This window comes from Spironucleus salmonicida, chromosome 6, assembly GCF_000497125.1.
Source record: "Spironucleus salmonicida strain ATCC 50377 chromosome 6, whole genome shotgun sequence".
Taxonomy (NCBI): Eukaryota; Fornicata; order Diplomonadida; family Hexamitidae; genus Spironucleus; species Spironucleus salmonicida.
The window spans coordinates 1,449,212-1,476,205 of record NC_090601.1 but is presented as its reverse complement, the minus strand read 5'-3'; the positions used below and the strand labels follow the sequence as shown (position 1 = coordinate 1,476,205).

The window sequence follows — 26,994 nt, the reverse complement described above, 5'->3', positions numbered from 1 at the left end:
AACCTCAAGAAACATGTACCATTTACAAAATAATTTTATTTCAGTCGTTACACAACTTTTATGTTTTTCACTATAAAATTTTATGTAACCTTTTAAATAGCTTCTATATAACTTATAATCACAACCTTTCCCATATTTAAATACCCCATCACTCAGGCAACGCTTTTAACTTCCTCCAGAAGTTGATCTCTTCTAAAACAAGTCCAGCATTAATCTTCTAATGCCTATATTCCTCTCCAGTTGCCTTAGAAATTGCAGTCCCATCAATGTTGAAATTAGCCTCCTGGAGCGATTCATAGCTCATGAAAGGGCTTAAATCGCTTTCTAATTTAAGCTCCTTGCACAACTCCCCCCAAGGTTTCATATGCTACTAATTGATGCTCTCAGCAGCCAGTTTGGTAGCAGCTTTAAGCGCTAAATTTACCGCTCCACTCAAGAACTCAATTTTCAGATCATTTTTATAAATAGTCATTAATATATCATTAATATCATTTAGCGTTGTGAAACCAGGATCTGAAACGTTGAAAACTCCAGAAATCGATGAACACGCGAATTTTGCAACATCACGGACGTGAACAGTCGAAAACGACGTTTTTGCGGTGAATGGCAGCTTTAGCACCGTTTTGAGTTTTAGCTGGTACAAACTGGCCAAAACCACTCTGGGCATAACGCAGAAACGCTCTCCTGGTCCATAGACGCCGCTAACGCGCAAAATCAGAGAGTTTTTCAGGGATTTAACTACATTTTCGGCCTCTAAATGAGCCGCTGCAAGTGCGTTCTAAGGCTGAATTTTGGAGCTTTCAGATAAACTTTTAGTGTCAGCTTTGTAGACTTTTGCATCTGAAATATACACATAGTGAGCATTTTTGGCACGTTATACAGTTAATTTAGCTAGTTAGACGATGTTTTTAGTGTAAATTTCTGGGTCTAAGCCTAGCTCAGAAGTTCCTGCACAATTTATTATTGTATCAAATTTTTAGTTGAAAACGCGGTCTAAATGGTCTTAACGCGTTAAATCTGCTTGAATGAAGCTGCAAAGCTCCTGATTTTCAAGGATTTCAGTTTATGATGGTGTTGGGTTTGAGAGCTCAAATGGAAGCTTGTCGGCGATCGTGATAGACTGGGTAGTTGATTCATCAGCCAAGTAGGCTAAAACGTGCCTGGCTATGAATCCAGATCCGCCTAGGATCAAATAAGACTTTTGACTCGACATTGATTTGAAGTGGTTGGAAAATAAATAGTAATTTTGTATATAATAAATAGTATATAAATTTCCACTCCTTTAATGACAAGCAAAATTTAGTGGCTTAGCAAAGAGATTACACATCATTTGCAGCATTATGAATAGTTAAGTGAAGAAATAGAGCTTTTTTTAGCTTTTAACTCTTTATCACCGTTGGAAAAATAAGCGAGAACTGACGTTATTTCAAATATCCGGAAAGCTGTTCCTTCAGGAATTGTGTATTCGTATGGGTCATTTCCGGCAAATTTATCATTATTTTTCTCCGATATTGATATTGGCGTTGAGAATTTTAATTTACGAAGAATTGAGCCTTTGTTATAGTTTTTCGCTAAAACTAGTTATATTCAAGCTAAAGTTCCAATTCTCTAATGTGTGGATAGAAATACGTTTCTAGAATTTGATGTATCTAACGGTGGTCCAGAGGTATAGAATGATATTCAGGATTGCCACAATCTATAAGAAAAAGAAAAACAGATTTTATTATTAATAAAGATATTTTTAAAAAATAGATAGTTACATAAACCACATACTGGCGGCTGCAGTAGTCGGATTCTTATAGAACTTGTTTTAGCATTTTTTAAATTCAAAAAAGATGAAATAGCAAAATAAAATAGTGGATAAGTTTTGCTAAATTTTTTTGAATTTTATGGTACAAAATTTAATTCTAACGATATGGAGATTAACAATTAAAAAATTTAGCGACGAAAAGTGTATAGTGGTAATTAACTTAGTATTATTATTGATGGTAAGGATATTGGAGGGCCTGTATATAATTACGTGCTGATTAGAAGAGCATTTGAATTAGCATGGTTAACTTTGTAACGAAAAAGGAAAGAAAATGATAATATAATATTATCCAGAGTGTTTTTTGTGGAAGACTTGTCTATCAGAAATTAAATATATAACTACTATGGAGTTATTAATAGTAACTGTTAGAATGCTAGAGATAGCGAAGAATTATCAAACTTTGATATTGATGAAGTATAAGAAGTATGAAACTAGTGAATTATTTTTAGTACAATGTTTTGATAAAGTAAAAATTAAAATGATATTAAATTTAAGGAACACAGTCTTCAGTATAGCTCTTTTGCAATTAATAAAAGTTATAGACTTTCATAACTAAATAAATTTTTATATTATTATTTTCTTTTTTCGATAGCTTTAAGGGATATTATTTCTAGATCTTTTTATCTAATAGTTAATAATAAACTTCATTCTAAAAAATCGAATCTAACTACTCGAAGAAAACTTCTCCAAAGTCGTTGAATAGTTCCTAAAGCTCCAGCTTTGTAAGGGCAATGATACCTATAATTTGTCCTATTTAGTTATGATTTTAAGGTTTCAATTTCAATCCTTGTATCCTCAAATTTATCCCATTTACTTTGATATAAAGTTTTATGCAAGTTAATGCACTCTATGAGTTTAACTTTATCTTCATTTTCGAAAAAATCTTCAGTTTGAAATGTTTCGAACTCATACTAAAATTATTAAACCTATTTATCTAAATATTATTATTCTTAATCTAATTCAACACTTAATTTGGCTAATCCATCTTTTTATGCTTAATGTCGTTCTCGTTCAGCAAGGATTCCATTATGATCTATTTTAGACTGATTTAACTATCTTTAGAGGGCAGAATTATTTTTACGAGTTTCATATACTACTGTATGAAGTTATGCAAGTGGTGAATTTATATCAATAAGATCATGTTCAAGAGATTCTAGTTTCTCTTGCAAATTTTCTGATGGTACTGCACAGCAAATCATTTATTATTTTATTATAAATCTATATTATATAATAAATAACTATATTCTCTGAAGTAGTAATTGGGGAAGTAACTTATTTAATTTCTTGATAATTTAATGAACTTTAATGACTAATTTAACAGTGCCCTTGAGCCATAATTGTGGTAAAACTATTATCTCGTTTTTTAAGTTTATATCATCTTATTAAAATATAAATTGAGATTTATAATCGCATGTATTATTTCTTATGCTACATCATATAGGTTAAAATACGAAAAATATTAATAAATTAACTAAAACATACAATATAATCATAAGTATTAGGTAAATAAAGCTTTAACCAATGGTAAATTGTAATTTATAAAGTAATGCGAAATTTATAGATTAAAAAAAATAATAGTTCAAAATTAGAAATACTGAAAGTATTACTATCACATAACCTTTTAGAATATATTAAAATTCAATAAATTGTGGAATATCTATTTGTAATTTTAAGATACACTAAAGTTTCTCTTAGAAATATAACATTCTTGGAATTAATCACAGTTATTTTAGAAATATTTAAGAAGATATCCAATATAAGAAATACGTCAATTAACTAGTAAAAGACCTAATATTATCTATTTTAATAATTCTTGTTCTACTTATTTTGAAAATAAAGAAAGTAATTTTATTTCAATTAATAATTTATACTATTATCATATATTAATGCTAAATTATTATAAATGACGCTAAAATCTGCAACTAATTATAAATCTACTGGTCAGTAGCTATAGATGGAAAGTCTATAGAAGTAACTCAACTATTCAGAAAAATAATTATAATAATATAAAAAGTAACTAGAAGCTTCTTAAAATGTCGATAATTCATTTTACTAAAACTAAATTAAGGAACTTTTGCAATAGAAAAATACATTATAACATGAAAATTCTGCACTATAAAATGAAGTTGAAAAATACACTACGACAATTTCATCGTTAAACAATACAGCAAATGCTTTTCCAGATTCTGTATAATATTATAAAATTTAGATTTAAGATTTATAACAAACCGTAACCGGATTGAAAATTTCACAAAATTAATATCAGAAGGATAACGAAAAATTATATAAAACTTTAGTATCAAAAGAAAAAACTTCATTTATATCTGAATAATTAGCACAAGATCCAAAGCTTTTCAAAATTGTTAGTAGTTGTACAAATTGTAATTAATTAAAAGCTGAAATAAATGAGTTAACATCTACTATATCCCAATATGATGAAGCATTTAAGGATAAAAAGTTATTACTAATTCAATTACATTAAGGTATGAAACAATAGTAATCCTAATTTTCTAGTGAAAATAAAGAACTTCTAGAAGAAAATAACAATCTAAAAGCTAAGATAAATAAAATGAGACTTAAAAGGATTGATCTAGAGAAGTAGTTTTATTAATATTAAAACGATGTTAAGAATGATTCTTCTCTAGATAAGACAAAAGTAGTTTAGGATGCTAATTATGTCAAGTAATTATAAGATACTATTACAACCTAAAATATTGAATTAGAGTAAAATAATATTGAAATAACTGCTCTAAAGCATTCAAGTAACGTAACAGAGAATTATTAAAAGAGAAATGAATCTTTAAAATTTGAAGTTAGATCATTGAACTCATAGCTTAAATCAATTACTCAAATGCATTAATAATTATAAAGGTCAAATAAGTAGTAATAATATGACTTTGAAATATAAATGAGCATTTTAAGATCGGAGTTATAAGAGACACGAACAAAACTGTAAGAAGCTAGAGACACAAGTAAATAGGCTCGAAAATTATAGTCTTAGGACGAACGTATATATGAGATGTAAGTATAGCTTAATAGAGGACATGAAGAAACATATAAGTAATTTCAGTTCTTAAATGAAATAGAATAAATTTTAAATACTGAATTACAGGAAGTCTGACATACATTATAGTTTATATAGTAATCATATTTTATTTACTTTTAAATATTAAGTAAATTGTATATATTAAATTATATAATAATATTGGAAAAGTGAATATGATTCAAATAATTGCGTTACTTACTGATCAGTAGCGTTTACTGAGAATGAATCTTTGCTCACCTATATCAATAAATAATACTAATTATTACTATCCATTAGTCAAGGAACCTATTTCTTCGGCGTTTACATCCTCTGCGTTAAAATGGAGTTTGCTTCAGTCATAGTTTAGTAGTGTATATCAAAAAATGATAATAATAGGTACAAATTCAGATTATTTAGATTCTTTTGTTAATACCGCATATAAGTTGTCTGGCTCTGGAACGATTCATAAAATTCTTCTCAAGGATAATTTTAATCTAGGAGATGTTTAGGATGCTTTACAGTAGTATTAATCACAGTAAGTTGATGCTATTGTGATGCCATTAATATCTTGTAACTATAATATAAAAAATATTACTCTATAAATTTCTGCTAATTATTCAGATTTTCTAAGTTAATTTAACGATTAATTAGTATTATTATTTACATAAATTGTAGAGGAAATATTTGCTTTAACCGGAGCCTCGGATTAGCAAGTCATAAATAAAGTTACTTACAGTAATTAAAAAATTAATAAAGGTAAATTTCAAATATATAGTACTATATTCAATAAACTTACATCTTAATTTATAACGAATCTACCAATTTGTCCAATAGAATTAAGTGGATAATAACTTATCAATTTCAATTGTTTTGAGTCAATTTCAGTATAACTTGCATTATAATCAGACTAAAACAATTATGATATCCTTGCTACTGTTATAGGAAGTATGTTATTTTCAAGTTAAATACAAACCTTATTCCTAGGAATTAATGCATTTGAACTTTAACAAATTTTATGGGCTGGTTAGTTTCTCACATCAAAGTCTGTATTTCGTTAGCGTAATGTTGACAACGATTTGAATATATATACAGAGTTAACAATAGTTTAGTTATCATAGTATGTACAAAGCACTGTTTATCCTCACCCATAAGGAGAAAATAATATTTTAATGGGAATTCAAAATGTTTAAAATTTTTAAAGTGAAGAAACTTATTATAATAAAACATTTTTCAGTTCCTAATTTGTTTCTATTAAGTTAATAATTATATTTCGATGTTTTGAATGTAAAGATATAATCACTGCAAATTAGGATAATATGCTTCATACAACAGTTACGATCGATTAAATGAATTTATTAGCAGGTTATCATATTTATGTGCTATTCAACTCTATCTTTGTTGAAAAGGTATTTTATATAGGGCAAATATAGAAGTAGAATTTCCTTACATATATGTATCATACTATGTAAAATTTTAATTTTTTGTCACCTGAAGAGGTTAAGGTTATGATTTGCTCACAAAGTGATATAGAAAAAGTAGAAAAAGGCGACTATGGAAGTATTCCGAAAATGGACTTTAAGATGGCTTTATATAATTAAGGATTTAGAAACTAGGCGTCAATTTCTGTCTTTAGCTAAAGAAATATTACTAAAACTTAATAAATTTATACTCATATTTAGATTGAATAAGAACAAAGCTATAAGATAATTATATGGGAAATTGACAAATTAAAGTTCAAATTTGTTACAATCGATGAACGCATATTTAAAACTCGAGATTACTTTGTTTTTGCATTAGAAAATGAAACTGGAATATTCAGAGTAATGATTTGTCCAAGTTATGTTAATGGTGCTAAAATCAGGGACGCTCAAATAGGATTGAGTATTTTATACAGTTAATTATGTGCAATGAGCGATGAGTTTATAATAAAGAAGTAATTATTATTATTAATCTTCTGGTTTACTTTATCTTTTGGTTTCGTACTTATTAGTATCACTGTAGTTACAAAAAGAGTAACAAATAAATATAAATAGTGATTTTAGTTAATTGTATCAGTCTTTCTTTTTCCCTACATCAGTCTACTTAGGTTACGATACCTATGTTTATTCATCTTCTTCATCATCATCGATTTCCGGTTTTCTACAGCATACAAACCATACGCTAAATGCTACTATTAAGAAAAACATTCCAAATACAAAAACTTCCATTAGTCCATATTTTCCACGTATTTTAATTTCTATTGCAATTTCAAGTCCAGACTATACATTCTACACAAATTATAGAGCTTCTGAACTAGATTTGATTCCACCCTTTCTAAAAACTTAAACTTAACTATCAAGGTTTAAAATCACGACTACTCCTGGGTAATCCTGAAGATCAAAATTTCCTAAAAATCCTTTCCATTAACTGGCATTTATATAACAAATTGGTAGACTTTCTTAGTAATTTTATAAAAATTCATCAGTAAAATTACTATTTTCATCTAAAGCTAAGATAGTAATGTTGCGGTTATTAGACATTATCTATTAAAAATTATCCATTCTGAGTTCCGGAAAAATACCATTCTTAAATTGACTAAAAAGATCTTTCACATTACCTATAGAATAAAAAGATTTGGTATGGTCCTAATGAGTCACTTTTACAAATTCTGAGTCACTTTCTTGAAACTAAAAGTTATAATTTCCACGAGCAAAATTGTATTAATTAAGATCGGTTTCTGCACTATAAAAAATAGTGAAGCAAGGGTCAAATTTGTTACATCTATTGGTAATAATTGGTTGGTTTTTCTGTTAAACAAATTGAAGCATTTGATTCTTCGACTTAATACCAGCATGTATGTACGAATAATTATTAGATGTATATTAAATTGTAGGATAATCTGTGATGTTTGCACAGAAATCAGTAAAAATCTAACAGTTAATAGTTGCCACTGTAAAATTTGCTACTTATTAAAGCGCTAAAAGTTCATTCATGATGAATGGAGTAGTTGGATATATATATGCAAGAAGATAGTTATCTTTGTCTTATAATGTATCTGGCGTAAACTAAATAATTTAATTTAATAAAGGCAGCATTAACTAGAGTGGAAAATATTTAGTATATATAATATTTCGATGTTTCATAATTTTTTGTGTAATAAAATTTTTGTGAAATTGATTTTTGCATAGCTAATGCATAAAATAGAATAGAATTTAAATTAAATTAAAATCTCACCTTTCACCAACTGTAGGATTTTCTAGGTGTTAAATACTATGAAGTCATACTAAATATAGAAATTAATGCTATTTAAAATATGTAAGAAGAATATAATAAAAAGTAATACACTTTAGAGAAAAATATTGTCACTAGCATTAAAATACTCTAACACAGCCATCATCACCTCCAACAAAAATCATATCATCTGAAACTTCAACACAGTTTAATTCCCCTTTATTTAACAGCATTTCGTATTAAAAGTTAATATTTTCTGTGATCTGTACTACGAATAGTTTTCCTTCCTCTCCACAAATAGCAACTAAATCACCAGAAACTCCGATAGAATATAGTGCACATTGGCTTAGTTGATAACATGCCACTTGCTGCTAATTATTATAAAGTCTGATACAACCATCCCCGCCAGCACTTATTGCTCTTTAGTTTCTTAGCAGTTTGGCACAAAAAATTGTGTTATTTTAAACAAAATCCAGTGGACCAATAGAATCACCTTGAACAGTTGAATTAATAGCATTAGTAACCTCAAAATCGCCATCAATCTTTTAATAAAATACAATGCTATTATCATAGCTGGTTGACACTAAATTCTAACCATCAAAATCAATTGATTTTACATCTTAATTGTGAATTTTAGAATGGAAAATACAAACTTCATCTATATTCCAAATGCTGACTGAGCGATCTCTAGAACATATCGCAAATTATGTCCGATTTGCTGAGATAGATTTGATTTCTTTTTCTGTTAAATTTTCTAGTTTATTAACTAGGATAAATTCATTTACTTCCTAATCGAAATTATATATCGATACAGAAGCATCATAATTAGAAACAAATAGTTTTGAATCTGAGAAATCAAACGAACGTGGAGTAGTTGCAAATGTTAGTGTTTGAAGAAGTTCGAAAGTTGACAGTTTATACACTTTAACTGTAAGATCCAGTGATGAAGAAGCTACTAAATCGTATTATCGCGATACTTTAACGCATTAAATAGGCGCAGAATGGTCGGAAATTGTTTTTACATGATTCATTTTGAAGAAGTGAAGAATACAATAAATTATTATTATATCCTTTAATATCATTAATTTAGTTTGTATATTTTTCACTTGACCCAGACATCTTTATAGTCTGAAAGTAATTCACATTTCACGCAAACGACCAGAAAAGTCATGTCATTCATATTTTTGAGAAACTTAACATGCACCTAATCAGAAGCACATTTCTTGCAGGGCAATATAATCTTCTCCAAAAGCTGGTTGTTGCAGAGAGCCGATATCTCGAACTGGCTTAGTTTGTGCTGCTGGGCCGCAGACTGGAGCAAGGAGTGCTCTGTACGCACCTTTCGCGTGTGCTCGTCGTTGCTTTCGTAGTTAACGCACTGGTCGAAAAGTCTGAAAATGTGTTGACCGTCTTCAATAAATCTTACTGCTGCAGGGCGAATTAGCGACCCGCAGGAGCAAAAACGCTCGTCGAATTATGGCATTAATTCATCATCGAATGAGGACATTTGTGGAAGGGAAAATAATAATTATAAAGTTTATATAATATTGATTTAAATTTTTCACAAAAAATATTCAGGTGCTCTTCTACCGACATAAACATCGCCTTTTCTGGGTGCAAATTCGTATTAAATGAAGCTGTAATTAGCTCTGTCGTCTAATTCCATTACTGCAGCCCGATTTCCGCTTCTCTAACAATAATTTGGAGCTGAAAATATTGTTACTACTTGTTTATTGTGGTTCCATTGATAACCATTCATTGTTAATTGATGTGCTCTACAAATGATTTTCAAGCCATTTTGTCTTAAAAATTGTTCTGATACATCTTAGCCAAAAGTATAACCGGCACCTCTTGGAGATCTTCCCCATCCTTGTCTGGTTTCAGGATCAGACCACATTTAATCGGCCATTGGACCGTCATGAGGTACTTCTTAAAACCTGTCTATCTTTTTAACTTATTCGATAGTATCTATTGAGGGTGATAATCCCCCGTGCACGCAATAAATTACATTTTCTACAACAGTAACTAGAGGTAAGCAATCAAAAATATTCATAAAATGCTTCCAAACCGTAAGATTTCCATATTTACGTATAACTTCATCGTAAAATCCATAAACTTATGTAACTTAGCGCGATTCATGGTTTCCTCTAAGTAAAATTACTCTTTTTGGATATCTAAGTTTAAGAAGCAACAGTAATGTTGTACATTCAACTGACATGTAACCTCTATCACCATAGTCTCCCAAAAATAGATAATTTGCATATGGAGGACGACCACAATATCTAAACATTTCGAGTAGATCATAAAACTGTCCATGAATATCTCCAACTACTGTACAAGGAGCAGAAATATTCACAACATTCGGTTCACCTGATAAAATAGGACGTAGTAATCCACATATTTATCCTATTTGTTACTCAGATAGCAGTTTCCCTTCAGAAGCTAAAGCAATGAGTCGATCAACATCTATTGACATTTTGCTGCGATTGAAGTGGTATAATATATTAACAAATACTATTGTATATTAATTTTTAAGTATACAAAATAATTATACTGATTAATATATAAATATTTATAGACCTGTAATCATAATATGACTTGATCAATTATTCATTTAAATATACAAAATTAGTCAATCATTTATAACAAATAGCATTGGTTATTTGTTCATCCCCAAAAACTATAATATCATAAGAAATATCAAATTAAATTCAGAATATCATCTAATAATACCAAACCATATATAAATGCATTAGTATGTACTAAATTCGCCTAGTTCCAGATTCACATGTTGAATCAAATTGAATCGTTATGTATAAAATAAAAGGAAAAGATGCAAATAGTAAAGCATGAACAATAAGATCATTTATAATACGCTTGATCAGATTCTGAAGATGTTTCTTCGTTATTTATAGCCATTGTATTTTTGTACACAATATTCCGCTACCTATCTTTATCCCAACATTTAACAATCCCTATAGCTTTTATAACATGCTATCTTATACTTTCTATTAAATTATTTTTTGTTTATGGCAGATTTCTCATATATTTAATAAGCTAATGATGAAAAAAATCTTTTTAGTTCCCAGTTATCGACATTTACTATTATCTCCTATAATCCTTATGAAAAATAACTTGCTCCAGATTATTAGGGCCCCTAACTATGCTTTCGGCTCTAACTATTCGCGGTTTCCCCATTTCTTAATATATCTATCTAAATTCATCAATTCTCTCTTAAGTTATATGCATTATGTCTAAATAGTGTTTTTTGCATTCGTTAAACGAATTGATTGCAATTTTAATGACTACTTCTTTTTATAATGTATTAATCACAGAAAAAAAGGTATCTGTTAATGTTTTTACTACATATGGTTCAATAAATTGATTTTCATAGTGTTTGTCTGTCTATTAATCTTGTATATAGTTTGGTTTTAGTTTTGTTTCCTATTTAGTTGGTGTAAAATAAAATTAACTTTATTAGGAAAAAATCGATATTGATGATTCAATTTTAGACAATGATCTACTCTTTTACTTTGTGTTGCGTGTTTTAGTCTTAAATACAATTGTATCATCAATGATCAATGACTAATAATTTTTTGAAAACTGAATCATTATCGATAATATTTTACTGTAAGATATTATTAATATATATTCATAGTATTTGAAAATTTATAATCCCATTATTATTACATGTTTAAATAATCTATTAATTTATATAATAACGATAAATATTTTTCAATCGTATAACATTACATTTTATGTATAAAATTTACTATTTAATAAATATTAATATTAAAAATGCTGCCTTACAACTTATAGAAACTATACAGAGTCTTACCGATTAAAGATAAGCTTAGTGCTACTATTCTTATTAGTAAATACTATAACTCTATTAATGCAATCAAGTAAACATCTATATTAGCAGAGAAGCTAATTAAAAATAAACAAATATTATTAAATCAAGAACAGCTTGAGCGCCTTTCTGGGTTCCCATTGGCCCTGAAATTCTAATGAAAAATCATCATTCACTTACTGCATACTAACCCAGAGCGAGCCTCACGAGTGCATCGATATACTCGCTATCCTCTTATAAAAACCAGAAGACACCATCATCCCCAACTGCCAATCTACCAGCACCCACTAGTACCTATAGAATATCATATCCTCTTCTGATCTCATTACTGCTACAATTCAATGATTTAAAAACCTACTTTGCTGTCATTTACTTCGTTTGCAGTCTGTTCAGTATCCGGTGCGTGAGTTCTGACACAGATGATATTCCAGGAATTCCGTTGGGCGTTAATGTGAAGCTTCGGTTGCTGCGCTAAATTGCGCCCAATGCTTCTAAAACCGCCAAAACATCATAAATACGACGCTTTGGCTGACCCAAAGTTGATGATAAACTATCTACAGAAATTTCTGTGAGTAGCGGTAGAGATTAGGCATAAGTGAGGAGCTAAATAGTTTGGTTGCAGATAGCAGATGGTGTCATCGGAGGAGTGGTGCAAGGCGGGTTCCATAATTCGTATAATACTAGATATTAGTAAAAAAAGAATAATTTTAAATATATTGTATAATAATCAATATTAGGTGTTAGTAAAATGAATATTTACGGTATAGCATTATTAGGAACACCCGGAGCTGGAAAAACTACATTTACAACAGAAATAGGAAATTTATTTAATTATATGAAGAGAAAATTCAAGGTTGTAAGTTTAGACCCAGCATCTTTATAAGAAGCTGATTTTGATATTAAATCATTGATTAATGTTTCAGAAGTATAACAATTTCACAAAATTGGGCCTAATGCAGCTGTTAATTTTTGCTTGGAATTTTTGGAGGCTAATGTAGAAATATTGTAAAATTTTATTCTAGAAAATGAAGATTGTTATTTTATCTTTGATATTCCAGGATAGGTTGAGGCATATGTAGCCCATGATTCACTCAAAATGATATTTCAAAAAATTGGAGTAAACTTGGGAATAGTTTTTGTCGTTGATGGGACATAATGCCTCAGCTACTCTAAATTTATTAGCTTGGGCCTTCAAATGGCTGCAGTTGTTAGCAGTTTTCCATATCCATTTGTTCCTATCCTTAATAAGGTGGATTTGCTATCTCCTGAAGATTAGCACCGTATTGAGAACTTTTTTGAGTATGAAAATGATAACTAAATATAACGTTTTGCTGTTAGAACAATGATGGATTTTAGCTTAATGTGCAGTGCATATGAAATAAAAGATGTAGCCAAAGTGATATAGGAAATAGATAGTAGAATAGGATTTATCAGAGGTACCTTAAGAGAATATCAAGAAATAGAAAAGGCTGAGTTCGACGAAATTGAAGCTTTTTTGAATGGGGCTTACGAGTGAAATAATTGCTTATCAGTAATCGTCTAGTTGGTACTTTTATTAAGCTTCTTCAGCCCAGCATTCTGAAATCTTAACTTCTTACAGAGGTCTAGAATTACCATTTACTTTAACCTTAGAAATGTTCATAATAAGATCCTGTCCGGAAAGTACATGACCAAATACAACATGTTTGCCGTCCAGCCATTGAGTAATAATGGTTGTGATAAAAAATTGAGACCCATTAGTATTTTTTCCAGAATTAGCCATAGAAAGCGAAAATTTCCTGTGTTTGATAGAGAAATTTTCATCATCAAACTTAGGACCATATATAGATTTTCCACCTCTACCGTCACCTTTTTCAAAATCTCCCCCCTGTATCATAAAATTATCAATAACACGATGGAAAATAGACTTTTAATAGCTGAAATCATGCTAGCGCCCAGCAAGTTCAAAGAAATTTTTGACAGTTTGAGGTACGACATCCCCAAAGAGCCCAATTTTAATTATACCTACCTCTTTATCATCAATACTGATTTTAAAGAATGCATGATGAGTAATCATAGGAGATTTCTCTGCAAGCAACAATGTTAGAAACATTAAAGGAGTGGTTCGATTTATATTTATATTCATATTATATACCTATAAGTATATAATTTCTATAAAATTTATTAAAATGGATGTAAACTATGATTCCATCGATTCAGTCGTATAATTACTTTAATAATTTTAACTAGATCCAGACTAATAATTAGAGTAAATTTAAGCCTTTTTGTCAACAGTTCCACCTTTACCACATCTTTCACTCCCAATAATTGATTTTTATCATACACTCTAAAAAACTCTTTCAGATTTCTCTATTTAATAACTTAATGATCCATAAATTATCAATAACTTAACTCTTTTCTTCTCTGCAGCAGCTCTAACGTCTGGTTCAACACAGCATGCAAAGCGAGTTAGAGAACTTGCAATTCAAACTCTAAATAACACATCCAACCCAGAATCACTGTTACCACTCCTTTAATCACCACCATCTTTTATCACGTTGTCATAAAACTTCCTATCTCCACTACTATAACAATTCACTCCAAATTCCTTATAGAATTTAGTGGAAAATCATGCTTAGATACTATCTTTGGACTTCTTACGTGCTGTTGCACCACTTATCACAACAACTTTCCTCTAAGCTTCTGACCTACCAAATCTTCGTAAAATCGCTGCTGAATCATCATAAAATTCAGCGATTTAGCTTCTTTTAGATTAAAATTACTCTGTAAGAGTCGCAGCCCTCACATATTTATCCGAATTCACGCCAGAAATATTATCCCGCCTAACAGATAAAAACGTTTCTGTACGGCGTGCAGCGTGCAACTGTGCAGAGCGTTTTCTAGATGATGAAACTAACTAAAATATCATTCTTACGAAGAGTGTTCAAATGTTAAGCTTTACTGAAAAAAGTGATTTTATAGCGGCTTTAAATGTAGTAAAACGAGCTATTACGCTAAAAGTCGATGGGTGTGAAAATGCATTTTTAGCAGTATGCAATTTGTTTGCATCAAGCCTCAAAACACCATTTTTAGCGTTTTCAGTAAAAGAAAATCTGACAAAATTTTTTGTGGAATTTTTAGAGTAAAAAATTGTAAATTTAATTGAAATTTATATGAGAATTAATGAAGAAACAGCTAATACGGTAGCATCTGGATTAATTGGGTTATTAATTGTATAATAATCAGATATCAATTATTTGGTAAACTTGATCATAACTGGAGCAGATGTATAATACCAGGCAAGCTTAGTATTATTATAAATAAGCAAAATTAAGCCCGAAATATTTGTTAACAGTAAAATAATGTAAAATTTATTCTGCAAAATTAATGAAATCTTTAAAAGTGAAAAAGATACAAAAATACTTAATTAATTATGTAATATTGTTTTCAATGTGTTATTTCCACTTTTCTATCTTCCTAATTAAGAGCTAGTTTTTCCTTTTCCAGATTTGTTTTAAGCATTTTAGAGTTAAATTTTAAATGGGGTTGAAATGTTATTGACTGCTTGCTATAGCTCGGTTTTAAAACTATTTTTATTATCAAATAAGGCATAAATTGATCAACTATTTGGTAAAATGTCAAGACGTGCAAGTTCATTGTATTAACAGGTTATTTATATCTACTATTCATCAATTTTAGCTATGTTTTTAGATGATTTTAACACCTAATTCACTAATTTTAAATAAAGTGGTAAATCAAAATTGAATTCTATTTCAGCAATTGCAGAAATTCGTGATGAATATACTGAAATTCAAGAATATTCTTACTTAATTCATGCATGTTATGCAGGAAACTAAATTTTATCAGTTTTAATAAAAAATTCTAAAAACGACTTATCAATAATAATTATTAATGCAATATTTGGGTTTATCGCAGCATTGCCTTAGAATTTAGAAGTAGAAAATGGAAATTTTGTTTAGTTTTTAATTGAAGAAATATATAATAATGTAATTTTATTAGTGAATCAGGAAAGCTCTGAAACTGTTATTATTGAAGTTATAAAATCAATCCAGGTAATTATATTACGCAGTCCTGCAGAATTTGGGGTATTTTTCAAAACTTTATTGATAATCTTTAATTCAACATATTTTACTGTTGCAAGCATTTAGTAGTAATTTTTAATCACTTTGAGCAATCTGATTTTCAGTAATTCAATTAAAATTGGAACTGATATAACAATTATTATTTAACTATTATTTTCATAGTTTGTAAAATGCAGAATCTACGCATAAACAATTATTAATTAACTTAGTAGAAACCCTTCATTTGTACTTCAACAAAATTTTTAGGTCATTTTGAACTAAATAATTCTATCAGTTTAATAAAATAAATAAAATTTAGAGGAATCGTTGGTGATAGCAGCCAGTTGTATTCAGCTGGTTACTGGAGAGAAATTTAAGGCCAAACATTTAGAAATAGTTCAAATGATGGAATTAGATAGTGAAACTGTAAATTTTGTATTGAAAAATATCGAAATTGGTTGCAAACGTGAGGACTTGGAGGGTGATAATGAGGGATGATAGTGATTGAAAATAGCAATTTTGTATAGATGATATTTGATAATGAAATAGATAAATATACAGTATTTTCTGAAATATATATCATTCGATTAAAGCATGATTTTAATTTTCAAGATTGTAATATCACTATAAGTTGAATTTTATAAACTATTAATATAAAATTATCGAATCTTATTAATTATATGTTGTGTGTGTACTTTCTTTTTATATAATAGTTTTCATTTTTTATAGTAAGTTCAATTAATTTTATATTGAGACAGTTAGTTTATTATGCAAATTAATAAAATTTGTAGTTATATTTTTATTACAATTTATGTTATAACTTATGAGAGTTAATTTAATAATAAATAGGTTTTTAATAATCTATTTAATAAGTTTACAGACACATAGTTCAAATAAGAATATTGACCTGTAAAATAGTACTGAGAAAAACTATTTTCCGTTAAGCTTCACTTATACCAATAATATACTATGTTTAGATTATTTGCTTAGCAATAATTGTTATAACCAAAGTTTTAGTTTTATTTGTAATATTTATCGAAGATTGTAAGTTGTCTAAAATTAAGAACTAGTAAAAGAAGATAAATTAAATTCAAATGTAATTTAAGTGTATAATTAAAATAAACATTTCATATATTATCCTATTTAAAGTTTATGTGCCATTTATTGTTCATATATTATGTTTATATTAAATATATCTACAAATTTCTTTTCTAATTATAATATATATTTTATTAATATAATATATGAACAACAAATTTTTACAGAGAGGATATTTATCAGTAAATCTAATAATTTATATTCATTTTAATCTGTTACACTCATAAAATGCACAAAGTTGAATCCACATCAAGACACGTTAATTTAATATCTCAGCTTAAGAAAAATTATGGAAATACTTAGATTAGAGTAGCAATACCAACAATGTTTTCTAGAACAACGATATTTTCGAATTCCTAAGTTTCACACGTTGTACCTCTTTATTCGAACATCAGATCAGTTGCCAAACCACAAGTTAAGCCAGAGTCGAAAGGGGTAGAACCTTCTATATTTTAAATTATTTCAACTTTCATTAGTGCTACCTTGGCCGCCTTTTCGGGCCTCTACATTGCAGATTCAATTGCAGCACAGCAAATTTATATGCAGCAAGTAATGCCTATAACCGATTCATAACTAGGTCTTTTGTCTTCATGCATCTTCTTCCCTTCTTTGTTTATGCCAATTATATGTGCACCGATTTTGGACAGAATTGGTTCAATTTGGAGTGGCATTGGAATGAATATTTTTAATTGCCTGGTCGCTGTTCCTATGGTATTTGTGAGTAGAAACTATTAAGGGTTGTTTTGGATGCGAATTCTAGCTGGGCTTTTCTAGGAGGCTAGCTTCAGTGTTCAAAGTGGTCTGATTGTTTAGTATTTACCAGCAAAATTAAGCAGTTTAGGGTTTGGAGTCTGTATGAGCATAGCTACAAGTGCTAATTTGATTAGTTTTTTCGTAATTCCTGTTATGATGAAGGGGTTGGTATTTAAAGTTGATGGGACTATAGATGAGAATACCAAATTTCTCGTTATGTACTAGTAGACGTTTTGGCTTAACTTTTATGTTTCTGTGGTAAGCTTAGTTGGTTTTATTGGTTTTTGTTTACCATTAATGAAACTAGATAAGGACATAAAAGCTAAAGAAGAGTAGAACAATAAAATCTAACCATAGGCTGAATAGTTTGATGATAGTATTTCTGATAATTTGGATAGTGAGGATTCCATGGATAAGCTATTTAATCATCATATTTAAGCGCAATAAGCGATAATTGAATCTAATAAGTAGATGTAAGAGCTTTTTGCAAAAAAACTTAAAAATGTTCCCAAAACTCCTAATAATATGTCTTTTATTTACAAAATCTTCAAATATTTCTCTCTTTCGCTCGATTTTTGGCTCATTAACATCACATTCTGTCAGCTTCTTTCTATCTGCTACGGTGCATAAACAATGCTTATCACCTATTTAGCCATGCACGTTGATTACGCTGAAATGGCTGGAATCGTTAGATCTATTGCATCAATATTAGGAGGCCCAATCTCTGGTCTTTTAGTTTAGTTTGTTGGCTAGAGACCAGTTTTTTAATTTTTAGCTTTTATTATTACAGCTATTTCTTTTGTATCATTATTATTTTTTGGTCAAATTACACCATATATAGGTATGTTCATTATAGGATTTTTCGATGGAAGTGCAAGCGCGCTAGGAAAGAGTTTATTTACTTATGTTTGTACAGACTAGCAATTAAATGCAGCGTATGCTGTCAGTGGTGTTATATTAAGTATAGGCTAATTTGTGTATCCTCCAATTAGTGGTATGCTTAGTGTAATGAACTGGCCTAATTAAGGTTCAGGAATAATCTGGTTTTGGGTATTTATGCTTATAGTTGGTGTACTTTTGAGCTTTGTGATCATCATTAGAGACAAGAAGTTTTATGGATCAGTATTGAGTAAAAAACCTGCGATGTAGTGAGATTTGTTGCAATTTATTAATATTAACAGATTATAGTTTAATTACAAATATCACTTACTGAATACTAATCCTAAAATTACACCTGCAACTCCACCAACGACTCCTAATACTCCTGTAGAAACTGACACTGCTTTAATTTTATTTGAATTGCTAATAGACAATTGAGCATCTTAAATCAGTTAAGTTAGTATTTTTATGTTTATAGTATCTTAAAATGCTGATTTAAGACATTAAATTACTAATTGGTCGTTAATTTCACTATAATGAAGAATTTGAACTTGCTAGCATTTAAGTTTCTAAAAAAAGTCTGTTGAAATTATTAGCTATTAAACTGAAAAGATTAGTGAAATTATAAATCTAGCAACAAAAAGTACTTTTTCAGCATATTTAAATTCTAAAAAGGATTGTACAATTGTACATTTAACATCTATAGATTAAATATACTGAATACCGAACCCAATAACCAGCGTATCATCTAGTGTGAAATTATTTTCGATTAAAATTTTATGCAATTTAATATTTTCTTTTTCCACCCTTTGAAGTACATCAACACTAAATTATGATATGCTATCTTAACTTAAATTACATTTCACTAATCGTCGTAAAATATGACTTGAAACATTTAATAATACATCAAAACCAGAATAGAATTATTCTGGATTGCCATAAAATGGCTTGAAATCTGCTTCTGTAGTGAAAAAGAACTTTCTAGCATCTAATACTGAGGACATGGTTACGAAAGATAGAAAAATAGGAACGAATAAATCTATTAAATTACAATTGTAAATATAATACAAAGATGAGGGAAGATTGCTGAAAATAGCTATAAAGAATTATTCGAATAACGTTTTAAATTTTAGTGTTGCTTTATGGTTCAAATTTAAAAAACTTGAAGCGAAATCAGAAGTTAAGATGTCAGAATGAATAGTATGATATAATAAAGGATTCTAATCTTACCATTCTAGATTATTTAAAAATGGGATCTTAACTTTACTGTTGAAAAATGTAGTAATTGTATAGTTTCGTAATGCATACATTTTATTTTATCTAGATTAACTAGTATATAATATATTATTTTATAATAAAATATTATATATAAATTAGAGAATTATTTAAACCAATAAAGTATAACTATAAGCATAAGTATATAGAAAACTATATAATTGTTAATAGCTAATTATACTAAAACTTATAAATCTTAAGTTAAAATATTACACTTATATTTATAAATTAAATAAAAATCTTAGAACATCAGCATTATTGTTATCGTATCCTAGTAGTGCTATAACTTTCGGTTATTTAAATTTTAAAACATGGTAAGTACTTTTAGTTTTTATTGCCTTTATTTTTTCGTATTGGGAGTTTAAAAAATAGTTATTATATAATACATGTAAGTTATATAATTACCTACTAGAATATATAATAGGAAATCGTTATTCTAATATGCATATTTCTATTATATAGCTCAATATATAAGTTATACTATCGAACTTGTATACATAAACCTATGTTTCTGAAAATAAGATCTTATTATATAAATCTTTCAAAAATAAGTATCTTTATCATTAGCCTTCTAAAACAGGTTTTAATGTTAATATCATTTTTGGTTATAGCTTAGATTCTAAAGAAATTTTCTTCTATTATTATTATAAATGGTTTTCCTTAATTATTGAATTTTGTATAGTTGGGGTTAAGAATTCTATGCCTACTTCTTTTATATTTATATTACATAATTATTCAACTTTTAGATTCTATATTTAAATGGGAATAATCATATACATAATATAATTTTATATATTTAAATTTACTAAGCTTTACGCCAAAATTAAATGGGAGCCGCACAAACGAAAGAACTATAAAGTTTGTAGTATATTAAATCTAGTAAAACACCTTAGAATTCACATTTATAGCTTAATAGGATTCGATCTAGCATATTAGATTGTGAAATATCTGAATATACCGAAAATATTAATATTGCATTAGTTAACAAAGAAAATATAGAGCAAATAGATATTTGTGACAGTTTTTTAAGCTAACAGGAGTTAAGTTAACAATCATTGTCTTATTAGATACCATTATTTTATGATTCTAATTTGACTAACGACAGTTTCTTGTGAATTATATAAATATTATATTAAATTATCATATAAGTAAATAAAATGGCAATTTTCACGGCTTCTGTTCCTACACATAATTTCTCCTAAGTTTTTACAAGTCTAATGAAGAGATTTCCTACGCATATTGTTTCTTTCAATCTAGGACAGTAAGTTTCAACCATAAAATTAAATTCTAGGATGGCACTTGAGGATCTTTTATTTGAAGCCAACAGAAATATCTCATAATACTATCTTTTATCTAATATCCCAGAAGATATTACATATCAAGATGTTGAAAAAACTTTAATGAAGTCAGGATTTAATTTTAGATAAGTTTCGTCTATCCTTTCAAACGGATCTTATATTATTTCAATTTCTCCTGAATAAGCTATGAAGATTAATAAGATTCCATCTTTTTATTTCTAACATAATATATAAGTACCTATTATTTTGGTATCAAACGCACATTATACCTAACCTAAGTAAATAGATTCCAAAATAAGCGATTACAACATTTAAATCACAAAACATTCTACTTAAAGAAGCTTCAGAAAGAAGTATGAACCAAATTTAAAGTTATATTAGCCTGACCTTACAGTACCAAGCACAATAGTGGAGCATATAAACAGATCTTCAAGATTAACTAAGAAATGGAGAGATTTTAAAACTTTAGAGGTGATTTATTGATGAATTTTTATGATTCACTATTTGATTGCATTTATTATATTATCTTAAACTAATTTAGCAACCAATGATTACAAAGCCTGAATTTAATTTTGTTAATCTTGTACCACATTCAAAATTCCATCTAATTTTCTCTAAATTATAATTTAATCTTATTTTAACAGTTAAATCTCCCCATTTTAACTACTTATCGGCCTCTAAATATCATTTAGTACTTGTAATATATTTTCCATTTCTTAGGCGATAATCTCTTATAAAATATTATATAAAAGTAGTCTATATAATGAGAGTAATATTTATTTTAAATTTAGTATATATTATTATGGACAAACTAATTCCTCTCATACTTCTACTGATACTATTAACTATATATTTTGATATTATAATAACTATTTTCTCTTTAAAACCATATCATGCGAACCCTGCAAAATGGGAACAACCAATGGCAAAATGATAAACCGCCCAGAGTCTCCATCAGTTAACACGTATTCATTCGCAAATTCTATGCTTTCCAGCAACGGAACATTAGAATAATACGCACTTATTAATGATATACTACTAAGTTACTCAATCGATCATTGCTGAGTAATAAAAAGGACTATAGTGAAATGGTTATTTAATTATTATGAGTTATTAGTCCTAAACAAGCAGCATTTTTCTAATAACGTGAAACAAGGGAGCTACTTCAGGTTTGTGATACCTATTAAAAAAATATAATAATGATAACTTAAATAATAGTAATTAGAGTTTTTATAAATCATATTCCATTAAAAATATTCTGATTCCTAAAATTTATTTTATTTTTGGCGGACAATTAATCAAAATTATATATTCAAATTAAAAGACATAAATGTAATCTATAATTTTTTGTTTAATTTGATTATCAAAAGTATACTTAAAAATAGGAATTCTAGTACTATTTGTAATTCGTATTTTATACAAAGTTAAAAACAGTTAAAATTAGATAAAGAAAAATCAGAAAAAATTCTATATAAAACGTATATAGTGAGTTATTATTTTTGTAAAAACTAATTTAAATAAGTAGATTATTATGATATAAATCAAACTTTTGTAAATTAAGTCCGCCCTACAAATGTAAATAATAGATACACAGATACCAGGACCAGGAGCGTATGAAATCAAGACTACATTATTTTTTGGACCATCTCACTTTCTTTCAGGAAGAATAGAGGAATCAAATTAAAACACTGTTCCAGGGCCAGGTGCATACGAGCCCAAACCAATTTTTAAAAGTAATGGAAATGCTATGATTGGTAACAAGTATGACAAAAAGTAGAAAGATGCTGGTCCAGGTCCCGGAAAATATAATATTAATGATCAAAGTTTGTAAAGTAAAGATTTTACAATGGGATAGAGAACTAATGTAGATTAGAAAAATACTAACCCAGGACCGAATCATTACCACCCTTAGATTGTCACTAAAAATACTGGAGGTGTTATTTAAGGAAAGTACCCTGTTAAAATAGGTAATGCCATGCCTGGACCAGGATAATATGATCCCAATCCTGAGGCGTTACGTGCATCTCATGATGTTACTATCATGCAAAAATATACTATTAAAGATCTTCATCCAACACCAGGACCTGGCGCCTATGAGAAACCGATTTAAAAATCAGTTAAAGGAGGGAGCATGTCATCTAGGACAAAATATTTTGGTGTGATGTATATGTGAGAGAATACTTTCTTAATATGTTTCATCTGTTGATTTGATATTTGTTTATACTAATTAGCATTAGCAATATTACTAAATTATAAAGTTTCATAACTGAGACTGTTTTATTTCAAATTAAGAAAAAACACACCTATTTAGTTTTTTAAAAAGATACTAAAACCGCGTTTTAGTTAACTAATAAATTTCATATTATTGTGGTATTATCTGAAATGGCGTGTATATGCATAAGTTTGATATGAAAATTAGATATCAATAGTTGATAAAAATAATTATAAAATAGAAATATAAACTAAGGATTTTATCTAGTGGTCACTATTTTTTAATTCCTTATAAAATAGAATCTACGAAGGAAAAGTCTATTTTTTTGACATCAAGTTCATGATATACTTATGTACCGAAATCACTTTTTCGTGAATCAACTGTCTATATAAGCGCTGCTTTCGATTCAGTTTATGTATTAAAGCCAAGAGATTCAAGCTTTGTTATTGTCAATTAATTTTGCACTGATAAAGCTTAAGGGATTAATTTCTAAATTGTAATTGGCTCAGAGGCTACCTAAATCGACTACTCAGATGTAATAGACAAGTTTTCCAGTTATTATGTTTATGTTTCAACAGCAAATGATTGTAATTAAATACTTTAATCTAAAGGTTATGGGAGGTTAATTATTTTCTAACCATTAATAGCATTATCATCCAAATCGAAGTCTAAACTTAAATTCAAATCTTCTAATATAAGTTCACTATTGATACCAGTACCTTAAATAGTTTAAATAGCATTCAGCTTATTAATAAAAAGAAGATCTTCACATTTTTCTTTAATTGAATATGGATCTTATTTGAGTGGAGTTGTAGCGTCAAGATTTAGATAGTAATATTTTAAGCGTATCTATCGGTCTAAAGTAGATTCTGTGAATGAGGTATATTAATGGTTTACATAACGTTAATATTATTATTTATATCTCTAAAGGGGACTAAAAGTTGTAAGTTGGTTTTATGTTAATAATTCATCAAAATTTGATGAAATGTGTCTTTGCGGTATAAACTTATTCGAACGGTGCATTTCTAAATAGAAAAAACACAAGAAGAACCGCAATCAATATAATGATATAATAATATAATATAGGACAAGTAAATGTATTTAGTAATTGCAACTAAAATTTTAAACTATAATATATTATTTTAATTATATATTATCGTATATACCATTCTTATTATTTCAATATATTATTAATTAATCAGCATATAATATTTATCTAATATCTAAATATTTTACTAATGGCTGAAAACTGCAAAGATCGCGAGTTTTATGATACTGCGCGTGGATCCTGCCGTGCATGCGCAAACGCTTGTTCAACTTGTTCAAATACAATCACCTGCGATACATGTGACAAAGAAAACTGTGTTTGCAAAGCTAATTAAGTAGTGAAAAACTGTATTGAATGCTCTTCTCAAATATGCAATAAGTGCAAAGAAACATTTATTCTTTCAAATAATCAATGCTCAGTTTGCCCTGAAGGTTGTAACTGTAATCTTTTCGCATGCATTAGTTGCAAAAAGAACTTTTTCATGGAAAACGGATCATGTAAAAACTGTGATGCATCATGTAATCAATGTACTGGCGGCGGTAGTCGTGGTTGTGTGATATGTGCGTAGGAATATGGGGTGATTGATGGGAGCTGTCAGAAATGCGAAGTTGATATGATTAATTCTTGTTAATGTGGGGAGTCGTTAAATTGTGCTACCTGCAAGACTTCAGATTCTTCATAATGTGAAACATGTAAGAAAGGAAGTAAATTGGATACTGATGGAAAATGCACAGTTTGCGATAATAACTATTACAAGTCAGGTGATACCTGTGTGTTATGCGACTAACATACTTCCGATGAAGGATGCACTTGTGGAGGAAAAATTGTACCTTTTTGTAAAACATGCGTTGTCACAGGATAGACGTGTGGAGTATGTTAGAGCAATTAGCTGTTTATTGACAATTCGTGCTAGTAGTGTCCGAACTCAGAAAATATCAATAATTTATCAGTAGCTTGTCCTTGTTCTGGAGCAGTGCATTGTGGAAATTGTAATGTTTCTGTCTGCGGGGCATGTCTTCCAGGATATTATTTTAACCATAACTAAATATGCATTTAGTGTAATACTTAAATTTCACCTTCTGGGGATTGTGTTAGTTATGCTACTTGCTAAGTTGCTAATTGTTTAGATTGTTTGGGAAGCGATAAATTTTGCAGAAAATGTAATTAAGGGTTTAAACTTGGATTTGATGGGTTATGCTGGAAATAGTGCTAAGTTATAGCTACTAATGGGCATTATTGCGATACTGTTGGTAATGAGATTAAGAGTTGTGACTAGGCTGGGAATAAGAGCTTTGGGTGTATTTGTGGACTTTAAATTCATTGTGATTAATGCACAGAAGATTTTTCAGCGTGTGCTACTTGTTTATAAGGATATAAACTAAATAGCTCTGGAAGTTGCAGCGAATGTATTGATGGGTGGCTTTTTAGATCCGGAAGCTTACTATGCTACTAAGAATCACTATTAGATATTTTTACTGCAGGTGTCATTACAGGCCTCATTATTGGAGCTTTTATTTTGATTGTAACCGTAGTTATAGTTATTATAGGTTTTGTTAGAAGATCAAATGAAATAAAGTATAGTGTATATAAGATAAAAGCTTAATAGCGGGCAGAGGAATTAGAGAAAAGCATAGTCGAAAATAATGATGAATGATCTATTTATTTATTTATTTATTATTCATAATTATATATTGAAAATAGAAATTTTTTAAATTAGAGGTTATGATTGAAGTTTATTATGTTTAGGTTAATAAAATATTATATATTATTAATAGTATTAATTTAAATTAAAATGGACGATATTGAATAAGCTAGAAATTTAGCTTATCGTTGCATTCTTAACAATCCTGAGATGGGTAATGGTGACTAATAGTAATAGATTAATATTTGTGTTTATCAGCTACTAGAAACATGGAAATCTGATATTATTCCATTTAACAATCCACTTACTGTTTTAGAGTCTGAGCTTTTAAACGAAGAGAATGAAGAAGAGGCTATTGTTTAAAACTAATTATCTATGGATACAATGTCAAAGACAATGGAGACTGAAAAAAGACATGCAACTAAGGATGATGCATGGTTAGCAATAGAGGCGGAATTTCTAAGGATTTGTATGACGCATCATCCTGAATGGGGATTCGAAAAAATCTCTTAAGAAATGTTTAAAGTTTCTGGGAAGTAACGAACCAGATAGTAAGTACATTTGCGTTGGACTAGGGTATAAAATCCTGAACTGAAAAAAGGAAGATGGGTAGCATCAGAAGAAGTGCAATTACGTTAATTATATTAAGACTGTAATGGAGATGTTAAATAAATATCAAAAATTATGAAAGGTCGTAATTTAGTTTAAATAAGTAAGCACCTCAAAGTTATAGGACTTATAAAGTGAAAATATATATTTTTAGTCGTTTCAAAATCAATTTTATTTAAAATAAAATAATTATAGATTATTTCTATACTTTGAAATTTAAA

The 26,994-nt window shown here is 28.7% G+C and overlaps 23 protein-coding genes across 23 annotated transcripts; 12 read left to right on the top strand and 11 right to left on the bottom strand. All coding sequences in view use genetic code 6, as the record gives it.

Annotated features, from left to right (window-relative positions):
* Positions 1-148: 148 nt before the first annotated feature.
* SS50377_26528 (NAD dependent epimerase/dehydratase) lies at positions 149-1,213 on the bottom strand (the record flags this gene model as incomplete). Its single annotated transcript, XM_067910335.1, has 1 exon — positions 149-1,213. The coding sequence occupies one exon, from the start codon at positions 1,211-1,213 to the stop codon at positions 149-151; it is 1,065 nt and encodes a 354-aa protein (XP_067763091.1).
* Positions 1,214-1,285: 72 nt separating this feature from the next.
* Positions 1,286-2,239, top strand: SS50377_26527 (DNA polymerase sigma family protein; the record flags this gene model as incomplete). The annotated part of the gene is made up of 1 exon (XM_067910334.1): positions 1,286-2,239. One exon carries the CDS (start codon positions 1,286-1,288, stop codon positions 2,237-2,239), a length of 954 nt encoding a protein of 317 aa, XP_067763090.1.
* Positions 2,240-2,454: 215 nt separating this feature from the next.
* SS50377_26526 (uncharacterized protein) lies at positions 2,455-3,009 on the bottom strand (the record flags this gene model as incomplete). Its single annotated transcript, XM_067910333.1, has 1 exon — positions 2,455-3,009. One exon carries the CDS (start codon positions 3,007-3,009, stop codon positions 2,455-2,457), a length of 555 nt encoding a protein of 184 aa, XP_067763089.1.
* A 704-nt stretch (positions 3,010-3,713) lies between these two features.
* SS50377_26525 (uncharacterized protein) lies at positions 3,714-4,931 on the top strand (the record flags this gene model as incomplete). The annotated part of the gene is made up of 1 exon (XM_067910332.1): positions 3,714-4,931. One exon carries the CDS (start codon positions 3,714-3,716, stop codon positions 4,929-4,931), a length of 1,218 nt encoding a protein of 405 aa, XP_067763088.1.
* A 98-nt stretch (positions 4,932-5,029) lies between these two features.
* SS50377_26524 (uncharacterized protein) lies at positions 5,030-6,871 on the top strand (the record flags this gene model as incomplete). The annotated part of the gene is made up of 1 exon (XM_067910331.1): positions 5,030-6,871. One exon carries the CDS (start codon positions 5,030-5,032, stop codon positions 6,869-6,871), a length of 1,842 nt encoding a protein of 613 aa, XP_067763087.1.
* A 15-nt stretch (positions 6,872-6,886) lies between these two features.
* On the bottom strand, positions 6,887-7,909 carry SS50377_26523 (Thioredoxin-like domain-containing protein; the record flags this gene model as incomplete). Its single annotated transcript, XM_067910330.1, has 1 exon — positions 6,887-7,909. One exon carries the CDS (start codon positions 7,907-7,909, stop codon positions 6,887-6,889), a length of 1,023 nt encoding a protein of 340 aa, XP_067763086.1.
* A 267-nt stretch (positions 7,910-8,176) lies between these two features.
* On the bottom strand, positions 8,177-9,076 carry SS50377_26522 (Iron-sulfur cluster assembly protein CIA1; the record flags this gene model as incomplete). The annotated part of the gene is made up of 1 exon (XM_067910329.1): positions 8,177-9,076. One exon carries the CDS (start codon positions 9,074-9,076, stop codon positions 8,177-8,179), a length of 900 nt encoding a protein of 299 aa, XP_067763085.1.
* A 71-nt stretch (positions 9,077-9,147) lies between these two features.
* Positions 9,148-9,552, bottom strand: SS50377_26521 (uncharacterized protein; the record flags this gene model as incomplete). The annotated part of the gene is made up of 1 exon (XM_067910328.1): positions 9,148-9,552. The coding sequence occupies one exon, from the start codon at positions 9,550-9,552 to the stop codon at positions 9,148-9,150; it is 405 nt and encodes a 134-aa protein (XP_067763084.1).
* A 54-nt stretch (positions 9,553-9,606) lies between these two features.
* On the bottom strand, positions 9,607-10,521 carry SS50377_26520 (Serine/threonine-protein phosphatase; the record flags this gene model as incomplete). The annotated part of the gene is made up of 1 exon (XM_067910327.1): positions 9,607-10,521. One exon carries the CDS (start codon positions 10,519-10,521, stop codon positions 9,607-9,609), a length of 915 nt encoding a protein of 304 aa, XP_067763083.1.
* Positions 10,522-10,907: 386 nt separating this feature from the next.
* SS50377_26519 (uncharacterized protein) lies at positions 10,908-11,657 on the bottom strand (the record flags this gene model as incomplete). The annotated part of the gene is made up of 1 exon (XM_067910326.1): positions 10,908-11,657. The coding sequence occupies one exon, from the start codon at positions 11,655-11,657 to the stop codon at positions 10,908-10,910; it is 750 nt and encodes a 249-aa protein (XP_067763082.1).
* Positions 11,658-11,843: 186 nt separating this feature from the next.
* SS50377_26518 (uncharacterized protein) lies at positions 11,844-12,059 on the top strand (the record flags this gene model as incomplete). Its single annotated transcript, XM_067910325.1, has 1 exon — positions 11,844-12,059. One exon carries the CDS (start codon positions 11,844-11,846, stop codon positions 12,057-12,059), a length of 216 nt encoding a protein of 71 aa, XP_067763081.1.
* Positions 12,060-12,066: 7 nt separating this feature from the next.
* Positions 12,067-12,537, bottom strand: SS50377_26517 (E2F/DP family winged-helix DNA-binding domain-containing protein; the record flags this gene model as incomplete). The annotated part of the gene is made up of 1 exon (XM_067910324.1): positions 12,067-12,537. One exon carries the CDS (start codon positions 12,535-12,537, stop codon positions 12,067-12,069), a length of 471 nt encoding a protein of 156 aa, XP_067763080.1.
* Positions 12,538-12,646: 109 nt separating this feature from the next.
* SS50377_26516 (ATP-binding protein) lies at positions 12,647-13,414 on the top strand (the record flags this gene model as incomplete). The annotated part of the gene is made up of 1 exon (XM_067910323.1): positions 12,647-13,414. One exon carries the CDS (start codon positions 12,647-12,649, stop codon positions 13,412-13,414), a length of 768 nt encoding a protein of 255 aa, XP_067763079.1.
* Positions 13,415-13,426: 12 nt separating this feature from the next.
* On the bottom strand, positions 13,427-13,990 carry SS50377_26515 (Peptidyl-prolyl cis-trans isomerase; the record flags this gene model as incomplete). Its single annotated transcript, XM_067910322.1, has 1 exon — positions 13,427-13,990. The coding sequence occupies one exon, from the start codon at positions 13,988-13,990 to the stop codon at positions 13,427-13,429; it is 564 nt and encodes a 187-aa protein (XP_067763078.1).
* A 76-nt stretch (positions 13,991-14,066) lies between these two features.
* Positions 14,067-16,457, top strand: SS50377_26514 (uncharacterized protein; the record flags this gene model as incomplete). Its single annotated transcript, XM_067910321.1, has 1 exon — positions 14,067-16,457. The coding sequence occupies one exon, from the start codon at positions 14,067-14,069 to the stop codon at positions 16,455-16,457; it is 2,391 nt and encodes a 796-aa protein (XP_067763077.1).
* An 828-nt stretch (positions 16,458-17,285) lies between these two features.
* Positions 17,286-18,962, top strand: SS50377_26513 (Major facilitator superfamily protein; the record flags this gene model as incomplete). Its single annotated transcript, XM_067910320.1, has 1 exon — positions 17,286-18,962. The coding sequence occupies one exon, from the start codon at positions 17,286-17,288 to the stop codon at positions 18,960-18,962; it is 1,677 nt and encodes a 558-aa protein (XP_067763076.1).
* Positions 18,963-19,012: 50 nt separating this feature from the next.
* On the bottom strand, positions 19,013-19,999 carry SS50377_26512 (Transmembrane domain-containing protein; the record flags this gene model as incomplete). The annotated part of the gene is made up of 1 exon (XM_067910319.1): positions 19,013-19,999. The coding sequence occupies one exon, from the start codon at positions 19,997-19,999 to the stop codon at positions 19,013-19,015; it is 987 nt and encodes a 328-aa protein (XP_067763075.1).
* Positions 20,000-20,791: 792 nt separating this feature from the next.
* SS50377_26511 (uncharacterized protein) lies at positions 20,792-21,079 on the top strand (the record flags this gene model as incomplete). Its single annotated transcript, XM_067910318.1, has 1 exon — positions 20,792-21,079. One exon carries the CDS (start codon positions 20,792-20,794, stop codon positions 21,077-21,079), a length of 288 nt encoding a protein of 95 aa, XP_067763074.1.
* A 42-nt stretch (positions 21,080-21,121) lies between these two features.
* SS50377_26510 (uncharacterized protein) lies at positions 21,122-21,745 on the top strand (the record flags this gene model as incomplete). Its single annotated transcript, XM_067910317.1, has 1 exon — positions 21,122-21,745. The coding sequence occupies one exon, from the start codon at positions 21,122-21,124 to the stop codon at positions 21,743-21,745; it is 624 nt and encodes a 207-aa protein (XP_067763073.1).
* A 1,090-nt stretch (positions 21,746-22,835) lies between these two features.
* On the top strand, positions 22,836-23,435 carry SS50377_26509 (SHIPPO 1-like protein; the record flags this gene model as incomplete). The annotated part of the gene is made up of 1 exon (XM_067910316.1): positions 22,836-23,435. The coding sequence occupies one exon, from the start codon at positions 22,836-22,838 to the stop codon at positions 23,433-23,435; it is 600 nt and encodes a 199-aa protein (XP_067763072.1).
* Positions 23,436-23,744: 309 nt separating this feature from the next.
* SS50377_26508 (uncharacterized protein) lies at positions 23,745-24,497 on the bottom strand (the record flags this gene model as incomplete). Its single annotated transcript, XM_067910315.1, has 1 exon — positions 23,745-24,497. One exon carries the CDS (start codon positions 24,495-24,497, stop codon positions 23,745-23,747), a length of 753 nt encoding a protein of 250 aa, XP_067763071.1.
* A 215-nt stretch (positions 24,498-24,712) lies between these two features.
* Positions 24,713-26,176, top strand: SS50377_26507 (Cysteine-rich membrane protein 2; the record flags this gene model as incomplete). The annotated part of the gene is made up of 1 exon (XM_067910314.1): positions 24,713-26,176. One exon carries the CDS (start codon positions 24,713-24,715, stop codon positions 26,174-26,176), a length of 1,464 nt encoding a protein of 487 aa, XP_067763070.1.
* A 138-nt stretch (positions 26,177-26,314) lies between these two features.
* SS50377_26506 (Myb-like DNA-binding domain-containing protein) lies at positions 26,315-26,911 on the top strand (the record flags this gene model as incomplete). The annotated part of the gene is made up of 1 exon (XM_067910313.1): positions 26,315-26,911. One exon carries the CDS (start codon positions 26,315-26,317, stop codon positions 26,909-26,911), a length of 597 nt encoding a protein of 198 aa, XP_067763069.1.
* Positions 26,912-26,994: the final 83 nt, after the last annotated feature.